Source organism: Anabas testudineus, chromosome 1 (assembly GCF_900324465.2).
Source record: "Anabas testudineus chromosome 1, fAnaTes1.2, whole genome shotgun sequence".
In the NCBI taxonomy this organism is placed as follows: domain Eukaryota; kingdom Metazoa; phylum Chordata; class Actinopteri; order Anabantiformes; family Anabantidae; genus Anabas; species Anabas testudineus.
The window spans coordinates 15,918,799-15,931,096 of NC_046610.1; the positions used below are offsets into that span (position 1 = coordinate 15,918,799).

Below are 12,298 nucleotides of genomic sequence, written 5' to 3' on the forward strand. Positions count from 1 at the left end.
AGGCTACTTTTTAGAACATCATGTCATTGCATTAGGATGGGAAACATACTGTCATATACATTTAAATGTGCTGTCAATTTTGATATGATTGATTTATATATTTGTTCTTTTGTATGTTTCCATTTTACAGTTCAGTAAAAGTTTGAAATGGGGGCTGAAATGACAAAAAAGAGTCTAGATCCGCCCCTGCTTTTTGCTCTTATAGCAAATTCAGTATCTATTCTGACTTACAGAAGCTTTGACGCTACTGTCACATGATGAGCTTGTATCACTTTTAGCACAAACTTAAATTATCTTAAACTCTATTATTGTTTTCACTTTGTTAATGTGTTTCATTTTATTTAGAAATTCTACTGCTGGGAGGTACTGAAAAAATGTGGTGTAATAACAGTTATTCTTCATCATCAAATTATTCCTTTTTCATTTTAGCTAGAACAGGTGTGAAAGAGGAATTAATACACTTTATGTGATAATAGTATGTCTTGTTGTAGTAGGGTTAAATATGACTTTGGGATCGAGGAGATCTACTGTTACGTGTTCTCTGCCATACTGTTGTTTACAAACTAAGATTAGTGAAAACTTTGGTTTGACACAATTTCCCGACAATATAACAGTAGTAATTTAGGGAAGCTGAGAAAAACAACTTCCCCACATCAAGTGAAAGATGAAAATCCTGGAACCGAGACTATTTTGGGGACTTTTTAAAGAGGATCCACAAACCAAACAATCATGGGTTTGTGTGTCGTCTTTTCAAATTAAAATACTGCTCAAGCTTTATTTTTAGATTATATTCCACTTTTTTAAAATATTATAAGTTAATACCATTAACTCTGGTTCTCATCTCTTTAAAGCTTCCTGGTGACACACAGTGGTGTGTGGTGTTTGACTGTGGTCACGGATCGATTGGGAAAGTTGTGTATTTCCTTTGCAGTGATTTTGTGGGTTTTTTTAGTCTCTGTCCGCTTCTCTTTTAAAAACCCATCTTGTTTAGCAAAAAAAGCTGATTATTTTAGCTGGTGACAGTACTTGAACTGCTGCGTTTATTCATTGAAGAAAGTAAAATGTGTAATTCTTGTGTTTGGGTCCATTAGAGTATCCTAAGTTAATGAAACACAGAAACCAAGTCTGGTTTTGGTTGGCGTTACATTTTTATTATTTTAGTCAATAAACACATTACACAGATTTCGTATTTATGATAAGGATGTTTTAAAGATGTTTGTAGTGCACAGCTTCAGCCTTTAATAACCGTTATTTTTGTACCACTGAGCTCTGGCAACAACATCATTGGAGTAGTCTCCACCTGTTGTGCGGGCGTCCACACTGTCATAGGAATGGACGTTTCCATCCCCCTTGTTGTAGGCGGCTATCCCTCCTGCAGAGACAAACACATGTCAGAAACTAGCAAAACAAAGTGTGAGTCCACTAATTCAGGAAAACAAACCTTTCAGCTGCTGCTCGCTGGTCCAACTAGGAAATTTTTTGCCAATCCTTCCAATAAAATGGACCAAGATCTCTGTGCCCTGACAGAGATGCTCCTCACTGTCCCATGCGCCCCGCGCAGTGTGTCCGCCTCCGTGTGGATTAACATCCACCTACAGAGATGGAGGGATGGTAATTAAGTTGGTGTTCTTGTATAGTGAGTGGAGTTTCCTGACAGCTGAATGGATAAGGTGCATGGCACATAAACAGACCTTCCTCAGTTTGAGTCCAGATGGGGACCACGTCATGCCCCATCTCTCCCCTTGTGCTTCCTGTTTCTCTGCACTATTTTTAAAAGTATTAAGTATTTGTTATTACCTGCATCAGACCCCAGGCGTTGCCCGAGTCTCCCCAGCCATCTTTAAGTACATTTCCAGCCCTGGACTCTCTGGATATGATGGCAGCAATGAGCGCTGGTTCAATTCCATATTTATGTCCCACTGTGTTGATTTTAGATTTGTACTTCGACATTCTGCCTGCATCTGTTTTTGCCATGGCATGTGATGCTGGCACACCTGTTAATAAATCACAAAATTTGTAGTTGTAGTTATAGATAAAATATAATATTATCTCTGTTCTCTTGTGTTTCTCTACTGCAGTGTTTACCTGAGTATCCCAGCTTGTCCTGCTGAGCTGTTCTCTGTGAAGCTCCAGTAGTTTCCACCTTCGTGATGTCTCCGTAACCTACAAAACATATCTTCATAGGATTAATTTGCATCATTTCAAACATTGCAGATCAATATAAACATAAAGCATGAAACAAATCCAACACATCCTTAAAAACAAAAGCCAACGGCATCCATGACATAACAGAGGCTACAAAATACACATAAAATGGTTAAAAAAAGAGACAGAGGCTTTTGGTAGCTTAAGAAGGTTTCACGTGACGAATTGCACTGTTGCTCTTTGTAGGTTTCTCCATCTGGAAAGTCCTGTTTGATTTTAGATCAATCACAATGCTCAGAGCTGAAAATCAAAGACACAGTTAAAAATCAAAGGTCAATCTACAGAAAAACACAGACACTCACCCATTTCCCTGTTTTTTCTTAACCTGGAATGTGATCACAGCTAGACTGCACTGCTTTGTAGTCTTTTCGGTGTAACAAAGCAGGGTGGGGGTGCTTGAAATATTTTCACTTTCAGTTTCACTGTGACTTCCTTGTACTGGCTTCTGTTTTTCACCAGCAGGGATCATTTATGTGCAGGGCATCAGAGAAGAAAATGAGAGGCGAGCAGCTGATTAAAAACAGATTGACGTCACTATTGACTATCTGTGTCAGAAAAACTGCAGCTGCTCCATCAGCAGTCTAATTTGACCGGCTATAAACCTGACAGAGAAGTAAAAAGAGCTTACAGAGAGCATGTTTAATGATGTAGCCCAGGCAAAAAAAAAAACACTGTCTGTTTGTCTGATTCTTATCCTGAATCCAGTAGTAGCTGTTAAATAGGTGTAAATTGATATTCTCCCTTTATTCTATTGCTTCTTTAGTGCTTATGAGGAAATCATCAGCATAAAATATAAGGTTAGGTTACATTAATGTATCCACAAACAAGAATGTGAATGAACTGATCCAGTCCAAAGCATTAGAATAACAAAACCGGAGATGGAAGTTCACATTTTAACAGTATTTACATGTAGATACATTCAAAAAATGTAGAATATAGCACCTTTAATATTGGATTAATCAATATTGGATTTAAAAATGGTTTTGAAGTAAATTGGTGTTACAACAACTTAATATTTGCTTTCAAATCCCTCTTTACAACATCTGTATTAAGCCTGTCACTGACTTGCATCACCAGATGTTTTGTTTCCCTTCTTCCAATCGTCTCTTCAGCAGTGAAATGTATGTTCTGCTAGTTTAAATCATCTGATTGACTTTGTCAATATAAGACTTTCCACTTTTTCCCTCTGATGAAGTCCTATGTTGAGTTGGCAGTGTGTTTTAGGTCATAGTCTTGTCGCACAATAAAGCCCCTCCCAGTTAGTTCGACAGATTTCTACGTAAATTGGCAGACAACATGTTTCTGTACACCTCTGAATTCATTCTGCTATCGTCAGTGAGTCTGTTCTAGACCAACAATCCAAACCTGCAAGCCAGGAAACTGGACTGAGAGGGAAAAACAGCCCTGAACTTTCTGGCTCATATGGGCCCACAAAAACCAACTCAGCAGGGTCGTCATGATGCTACATCTCAAACTACTACCACTGCTCCTTTTAAAAGAAATAGCCTAGAATAGGCCAGAACAACTGAAGGCCTCTTGAACAGACGCTACATATCTGACATAAGAATTCAAAGTTGAAGGTGATAAAGGTTTAGTGATACTTCACAGATCACACAGTGATGTGAATAATAATGAATGTCTCTAATGAAAATAATGATTAGTACGTTACTACCTTTATCTCTTGAGAAAGAGATTACTGGAGATTTTTTTTTTTTTGAAATCTATTGGTGCACGTGAATCTTATCTTGGGGTTTTATGTACATGGGTTCCTATTGATTTAGAGTGCTTTGATTTGTTTGCTATCTTTCCTTTTTGTGTGTACACACTGAAATGCTCCTGTAGCTACTTAAACCCCACTTACATGGAGTTTAATGCTTTTAGATGTTATATTTATATTGTTGTTTGACCTGATGACCTGACCGAGGACAGCACTGTGTGTAGCGTCACACTCCGACACTACATCCAGCCACGTTTCTAGCAGCATGTATATTTGCCTCTGGTTGATGGCACTTTTCTAATTAGCTGCATTGATTCTACTTAACAGTTCACAGCAACAGCCACTAAAGTGCCTGTAGCAAGTGATGGAGGCACAGAAATCGATCACTGTTTGCGTGGAACACAGAAATTAAAACGTCACCTCTTTTATTGATGTGTTTCTGTTGTGTCAGATGTGGCTGGCAATGAGTCATGGTGGTGGGAGAGATAAATGAACGAGACGTACATATTAGAAACAATCACTTTGTCCAGTTTCGTTATTCTTCAGTATTTGTTGGTTCCCTTTAAAATCCTAAGATAAAATCTATGATTATTGGACTGACTTAGTTAAAGGTGCTTTTTGGTTTGTTTGTCTTCATCTGTAACACTTGAAGTTTTGTTTATTTACTTTACTTATAGATTTGGTTGCCCATCACTTAAAGCAATAGTGAATTGTGGTGGATTTTATTCACATGGAGAAGATTAACTGGATTAACACATAAACTATTTCACCCAGTTAAAAATAAACAATGCAGTCGGTTATCATACTGTAAAGAGCTGTTTATGATGTTTTAAATACGGGAGCCCCGTCATTCCCTGAAGTGCTCCCAGCTCCTTATTTCTGAAAAGAAGGCGTCCCCAGGGCAGGCCGTGTAGTTTACCACCTGCCTGTGGCCGTGGATGGTGAAGTTGGCTGCCAGTGCGCCACCATCTACTGCACATCGGGCCAGATGATGGCGCAAGAGTTCCGTGGCATGGCGAGATGGCAGGGTGGCAGTGTAGTTACCAATAATCGACACCCCAAACCCCAAGTGGTTGTGGCCTCTGGTGTGTCTGCCCAGCTGGTGCCAACCTCTGCCTTCATAGACGTAGCCGTCAGAGCCGACCACAAAGCTGAGGGCACAAAGGTAGCACAGCAAGGGATTAATAGTATTATGCTATGGACAGTAACAGACCCATTTAGCCAGGAAATGGTGAGGTGGTGTTAATACACAAAACAGTGCAAGATGTTCATTATTCACAGATAGATGCATAGATGACAATTAATCAGCTGCACTGATTACAGATACTCCTGCTAGCATTCACAGAATAAGAATTGTTTCTATTCTAAGTAAAACTTTCACATTTTCGGTAATAAACTTGCTTTCTTGTGTTTTAATTATGAAGACAGCTCTATAGAAGCATAGAAGAACAATATACAAAGTTTAGTCCAGAGTAAAGACTGGAAGCAGTAGGAAAGTGGTAACTTGAATCTATCAAACCATTCATTTAAGTATCAAACCATTATGTATAGGCTACTATATCATGATATTTATGTCCTAAAAGATGTTTTTCTCTTTCTCTTTCTGTTCAACATTAATGGAAACTTGCAGTTTGTCATATTTACACTTTTGTTTGTGTGCAAATGGAAAAAAATATTTGTGTCCCTTGTCTTTATGCTAAACTAAGATAATAACCTCCAGTCCTAATACAGTGGCATGAGACTCCTATCAAGAAATATTTTTCCATACGTTTAAAAAGCTGCTTACCTGTATCCTATGTCACTCCAGCCACGGTCTTCCTGGTGGATAACGCTGCATAGCTCTCATGTCGCGAGAGCACTTTGGGAATGATACACAGGGTGAGGATGGCTCATACGTGTGATGGACATACAGGTATTGTAGGGGTAGAGACAGTGGGATAGGTGTACCCCTGTAGGCCTTTGCCCCCCACTGACAGCGAGGAATGACTTGAGGGCAGTCTGAGGAGAAGAGGACAGAGGATGAGGAAACTGATAATACACCTCCAAAGGTTTAGGTCATACATGCAGCACATCTTTATATTCCCAGCACAACTTGTGGGGAAACTGCCTGCAACAAACAGGCCACCTGCTGAAATAAGAATCTTTGGAGTAACTATTTTTAGTACTGATTAATCTTGGAACAGCTTTGAAGAATATTTAAACACTCTCTGAGAACCTTTTTTAACGACCTTCTGGTTAAACATCTCTCTTGTGTGTCAGTACAGTTTGGTATCAGTTCCTCAGTGTGGTGTGAAGTAATTTTAAGGAGCTTTATCAAGAACTACTGTTGATGTAAGATAAAAGGAGAACACCAGCTGATTCATCTGTCATTCAGTCTGTTCCTCCACCTGCTGACAGTTCCCTGTCTAGCCTCCAGATGTCCTCAACTCCTTCCCTTTTGTTGATTTGTTCATTTATGACTCTTATCTAGCCATAATTTGCCTGCTCCCAGTTTTATGTTCTGCTGGTCAGTTTCAATCCCTTTTTTATGCTTTCTTAATCTTTCCTGGATTTGTCAGTCTCTTACTTTGGCTGCTGTTAGTTTTGTTCATTTGGATATGAAGAGTATACTTAATAAGTGCCTATAATACCTGCTGTTGAAAGAGTAATCTCTAATTTAAATGTCTTATCACACAGTCACTATATCAAAATGTCACATGTTCCAAGTCGTTTTAAAGGTTGTTTGTTCAACTCCCAGTTTAACCCTGATTCCTTGCCACATGTCAAAGTGTTCCCGGATAAGACATTGATTATTAATTGTTATTATTGTTACTAAAAGTTTCTTACATCATTACTTTAAGTATCTGTCATAATTTCATTAAAATGTTTTAACTCACCCCAGTACCTGTGCACGAATGCCTTTATACCATCCTTCACCGAGGTCCTGACTCCAGTGTCCAGAGCGATCCACTCGGTATTCTCCAACTTCCAGACCAAGGCGAGTGTCTCCATCACCTGGCTGTAAAGATCAAGTGGCTCGAGAATGGACCTAGAGATCTCCCTTCTCCTTGGGCTAATGTGACTAGTCACTGCATCAAGACCCTGCTCCGCATCTAGACTGAAATTGTAGTATCCTTTTAAAATCTCACTGAGGGCCTGTGGCTGTTCAGATGCAGGCAAGTTGCTGAGGCCCATGCCCAGTATGACTCCATCCATGCCCCCATTAATAACAGCATCAGTGGCCAGAGTGGCAGCCTGAGACAGCTTGAACATCTTAGGGTGGTCAACGCTGTCCCAGCACCCATTAGGCCCCAGGCGATGAGACGGTGGGAAGTCCTGGAGGCTGAGGAAGGACAGACCCAGTGTCCTGCCTAAGGTGAGAGGGAAGATCCTAACAGCTGGTGTCCCATCCATTTTGGCTCTCAGTCCTGATTCGACTCCTAGCAGTAAAGGTGCAAGAGCTACCGTGGTGCCATCTGGAGCAAGCACCACCCCTCGTTCCTCTCCGTGTTCTGTCACAATGTGGTGGATGGCCTTGTCAAAAAAGCTGAATGATGAGGCGTTGAGAATGGCCATCGTTAGATTCTCAGCATCAGTGAGATTATATGACGCGCCCAAGAAGTGGATGGTCATTAAGTCATCGTGGCCAGCAGTACTTCGCAGGGCCCTGACCAGGACAAGAGGGGACAGACCGGGGTTGGAGACTTCAATCTGTTTTACAGCGTGGATGAAGCTGTCCATGTTTCGCAGGTGGACAGCTGGTAACAACCACATTAAGAAAAAGGAAATGAAGGTAGAACAAGGTTGCACAGTCATGAGTGAATGTTTATTCTATTTGAAAAAAAAGTTTGGCTTGAATTCAAAGACCTGAATGAAACTGGCATTTTAAATGCCACAGTTAATGACACAGATGAATTGATAGTCATGTTCAAATCACAGCTAAGTTAGGGGACTACAAACTATTGGAGTGGGAAGGGAGCTGAAATGTATGCTTTGATTTTATTAACACAAATCCTCAGTGTTTCTTTTAGGTCTTCTTGTTTCCTTTAATAAACTGCAACACTGCCTTTCTATTATCTCAAAATAATAGGTAATAATAAGTTGCAGGAATACAGTACGGCCACCAGGCCAACAAAGTGCTTCATTGCTGCTGGGGGGGGTCAATATTTTAGATTTTTACATTTAGTAGATGCTTTTATCCAAAGCGACCTACAAGTAGGGTACAATGATAGGCAGTGTGATCATGAGGAGGTCCCATGGCCTACCCCTGCTGGTGGTAGGCCATGGGATTTGAACCCCATTTGTTACCACTACACTAACCAGCTGCTTATATATATCCACCATCGCTTCCTCCCTACATGATTCTTTCCACCTGATAACAATGTAACCTGATTCCAGCTTTGTTTCAGCGGGACAATTGTCATAATTCATGTGGCTGCTTGGGGATTTTGTCACTTGAAAACAATAAGATGTCCCAAAAATATCAAACCCATCTACGAATCCAACCTGCATCTCTACTTTCACCTCCCAGTAATTTTTATATAGTCTCTTAACCCATAAGAACCCACAGTGACTGCATGGCAGACGTACTGAGACGGAATATAACTGCAGACATGCCACTGGTGTTTAATGAAGGAGTATCTGAACGGATGAAACACACAAATCAAACTAAATTTTTTTCTGATCTGATGTATTTTCTGTACAAATCGCCATAAATGTACATGTAACGGGTGCATGATGGGTGAATTTGCCCTTTTGCAAATAAAGATTTGAGATAACTCTCTAGTCACAACATGGCTGGTAGCCAAGAAAAAATCCATTTCAGCATACCATTAAAAAAACTATGTAACCATGTGAAGAATTTAGCTCAAGATAACACAGTGTTTAAATATCCTAAATAACTGAGCTTACCTGTTGGCCTGCTGTAGACCACCCAGAAGTTAAATAAAGCCACAACAAGACACGACAATCTGAATAAAGTCATGCTGAAACGCTTGGTTGTTGGTTCCAACAAATGGTTCAGTTTGTTAAACCAAAGAACTACAGTCAAATGAACAAACAGTATGAAGAAATCAATAATCCTCAATGTGCAGAATTTCCAAAACTGTAAACTCAGTAACACAGGAGCTCTCTGAAACTCTGTTTTGTGTAGGTGTACGTGTATGACTGCAGTGTAGTGTCCTAACAGAGGAGAGTACTCTTTGTACACTGATGGGTCCAAATATTGATTTAGCGTAGTGTGTTTTAATGTGTGCTTCAGCAAAATGTCTGGGCCCTAAAAGAAGGTTTATTTAAACTAAAGTAAATGAACCTTCCTCATAGGTTTGTGTGCATGTACATTTTTGTATAGTGTAAACTTCAATAAAAACAAGTGAAGCAAGAGGTACAGATTTCTGGTTAATGTTTAATTTTATGTGTGCATCTGTAGTGTATTCACCAGTGTCTGAAAACACAGTGACAGAGAAAAAAGAGAAATGAGTGAACACTGTTAACATGTGTTATAAAAATCAAATTAACTTGTATTATGTTGTTTAGCATTACTTTTCATCTTCTTTTTTTTTTTTATTTCTGATGTGCATGTCAGCATTATGTCAAAGGTTGAACCATACTTCTTAAGCCAGAATTATAATATAATATATTATAATATCAGAAATTTGATTTTAAATCTCATAATTTAGTAAGTGTAACTATAGCTGTGACATAGCCTGGGGACTAACTATTTACTTTTATATTATTATTATATCGTTATATCTATTATATCACAGTTCTGACCTTCTACATTTAATTTTTTTAGTCAAATTATAATTTTAACATATCACAGATCACAGAAGTGTCATGTGACACGGTGACGTTTACGGAACCGGAAATAAAAGACAACAAAAGCAGGTTTAGTAAGAGATTAAGTGTTTTTGTGGAAGCTAGAAAACGAATCCTCACGAACATCTTATTTCAGATGTTATTTGATTTTTCCAAACATGGCTGCAGTAATGTGCTCTGGTTAGTAGCAGCATGTTGGCCTGATGTGATGTTTGCAGCCTCTAATGTCTCCTCTGTTTCTCTCTCAGCTGTTCGTTTCTTCACGATGGAGACTCGTTTCACCAGAGGCAGGTCGGTTGGAGCGGCCTCTGAGTCGACCTAACACCGAGGTGAGTGTGAGTGCCTTCGCCCTGCTGTTCTCGGAGGTGGTGCAGTATTGCCAGAGCCGGGTGTACTCGGTGTCGGAGCTGCAGGCTCGTCTGGCGGAGCTGGGTCAGCGCATAGGAGGCAGGCTGCTGGACGTGCTGGTGCTTAGAGAGAACACTGACTGTAGAGAACCATCACAACACATGTCATGGTAGTAAAATCACCATCAGACCCAGAGCTCTATGTCATACTGTGAGATGCAACAGGTTCTTGTTGGAATATGCAGGAAATGTTATATAAGATATACATACTTTTCTCACTCCTGTTCATCAATGCCTCTTCTCCAACTTTATTGAGCTTTTATTCTTTAAGTGAAATTGCTGTGTTACAGTTAATGTGATAATGTATAAGACAATGTAGGTCATGATGAGATACAGTAGAATAATGGGATTGATGTGGTTGTATAAATAACCTCGCATAAATGCTTAATCATTTATTTCACATTATTTTATCCATCTGTTTTTTAATTATTCATTATATGTGTTTATTCTCTACTTTCAAACAATTTATCATCAAACTTCACTTTTATTGACGACCTCACCCAATTTGTTTGCACTTGTATGTACTCTCATGATCATTTTGGAATAAAAGGAGTTTCATCTGTGCTTTATTAATAATTTGCTAAGAAATCAGATGTGAATCAAATAAATGTGATTTGCAAATTATGTTGGAAACTGTACAAATAAGGAGTGGAAGCACACGTTTGTTCTACCACCTCAAACACAAGCGCCACTAACATTGGGAAAAGATCACGGCAGATGTCATTATCAGAACTAATTCTTTAATTCAGAAGGGTAACCAACCAACGATACTAGGAAATAAACGCTGAAATTAAGTGACAGAGGCAGAGGCATGATCCGATTTCAAACATTTAAAAGGAGGTTTTCAGGAGAATAATAAAATTATTAGTATTTCATGCTGGTCAGGCTTCTTTTCCATGGATTGTGTAATATTTATATTGTTACTGCAAAACTGTTGTAAAATATCATGATATGTATTTTAAGTCTGCATTTCCCACACCTGATCTGATTATTACAGTCAGTGTAGTAATAGTTGGTGTAATCCTATTGTGACGCTCCACCTACTGTATATGCTTCAGTTGTTTGTTTTGTATTCCACAGGTATCTGTGTGGAGGGCTTTGTTTGGCAAGGAGGCAGACAAGCTGGAGCAGGCCAACGACGACGACAAGACCTTCTACATCATAGAAAAAGATTCCCTCGTCAACACATATATCTCTGTCCCTAAGGAGAACAGCACCTTGAACTGCGCAGCCTTCACAGGAGGCAATTGTAGAGGCCATCCTCACCCAGAGTGGCTTCCCTGCCAAGGTCACAGTCCACTGGCACAAAGGCACCACGCTTATGATCAAGTTTGATGAGGCGGTGATCGCCAGAGACAAAGCACTAGAAAGCAGATAGAGGAGAGGTGGAGAGGATGTGTGTGGGTGGAGGTATGACATTGATTGATCGCTGGATTGCCTGTGAGACTGCTGCAGACTGAAAGATAAAATCACAGAGTCAATGGAGCAAAAGAGGATTGCACTGCAAGTAAAATTCCTGACATCATTGATTAATGTGCCGAGAAATGTTTTTCACGTGAAGTAAAGAAGTGAATGGAATTCACAAACTGAAGATTTCTTCAGTATCGCAGTAATCAGGTGTATAAAAAAAAGAACTGCTGATAATCCTGCACCATTCATTGTCTTATCTTGTTATTATGAGTTAATAGTTCAGTTACAAGATGTCTCCATGTACTTCCTTAATCAAGCAATCGTGTTTGTCTGTTCAGCAGTGCAGAACCTGAAGATATTTTGTTTATTATCATAGACAAAAAGCATCAACAAATGTCTGCTTATTTATCTAAAACAGATAATCCTAACATAGCACTGCATATGGTTCTTCATGTTAGACTGACACCAACGATTTCCAAAGCAAACTGCTGTTTGAAATTCTTTGATTTCCTCAAATTACAATGTTGGTCAGAGAACTTATCACTGTAATCTGTCATGACAGACATGATGTGAAATTAGCTGTATCCTTCTTAAACTGTCTGTACATGTTTGTATTGTGAGACCAACACAGCGCTGTAACGCAGTCTCACAGTTGTGTATTTAAGAGGTGGGAAGCTTTACTTGTATAACGTGCGAGTGTGCAAGTCTTTGACAAGTATTTGTTCTCTGGGAAAATTTAAATAAATGTATAAAGAGAGGTTTT

The 12,298-nt window shown here is 39.4% G+C and overlaps 1 protein-coding gene and 2 pseudogenes across 1 annotated transcript; 1 reads left to right on the forward strand and 2 right to left on the reverse strand.

Moving 5' to 3' along the window:
• Positions 1-1,129: 1,129 nt before the first annotated feature.
• LOC113162388 (lysozyme g-like) lies at positions 1,130-3,033 on the reverse strand. Its single transcript, XM_026360479.1, has 5 exons — positions 2,508-3,033; positions 2,086-2,163; positions 1,798-1,994; positions 1,442-1,592; positions 1,130-1,372 (listed from the first exon to the last, which is right to left on the reverse strand). Exons 1-5 carry the CDS (start codon positions 2,509-2,511, stop codon positions 1,239-1,241), a joined length of 564 nt encoding a protein of 187 aa, XP_026216264.1. The 5' UTR covers positions 2,512-3,033; the 3' UTR covers positions 1,130-1,238.
• Positions 3,034-4,628: 1,595 nt separating this feature from the next.
• LOC113162387 lies at positions 4,629-9,095 on the reverse strand (annotated as a pseudogene).
• An 870-nt stretch (positions 9,096-9,965) lies between these two features.
• Positions 9,966-12,293, forward strand: LOC113161365 (annotated as a pseudogene).
• Positions 12,294-12,298: the final 5 nt, after the last annotated feature.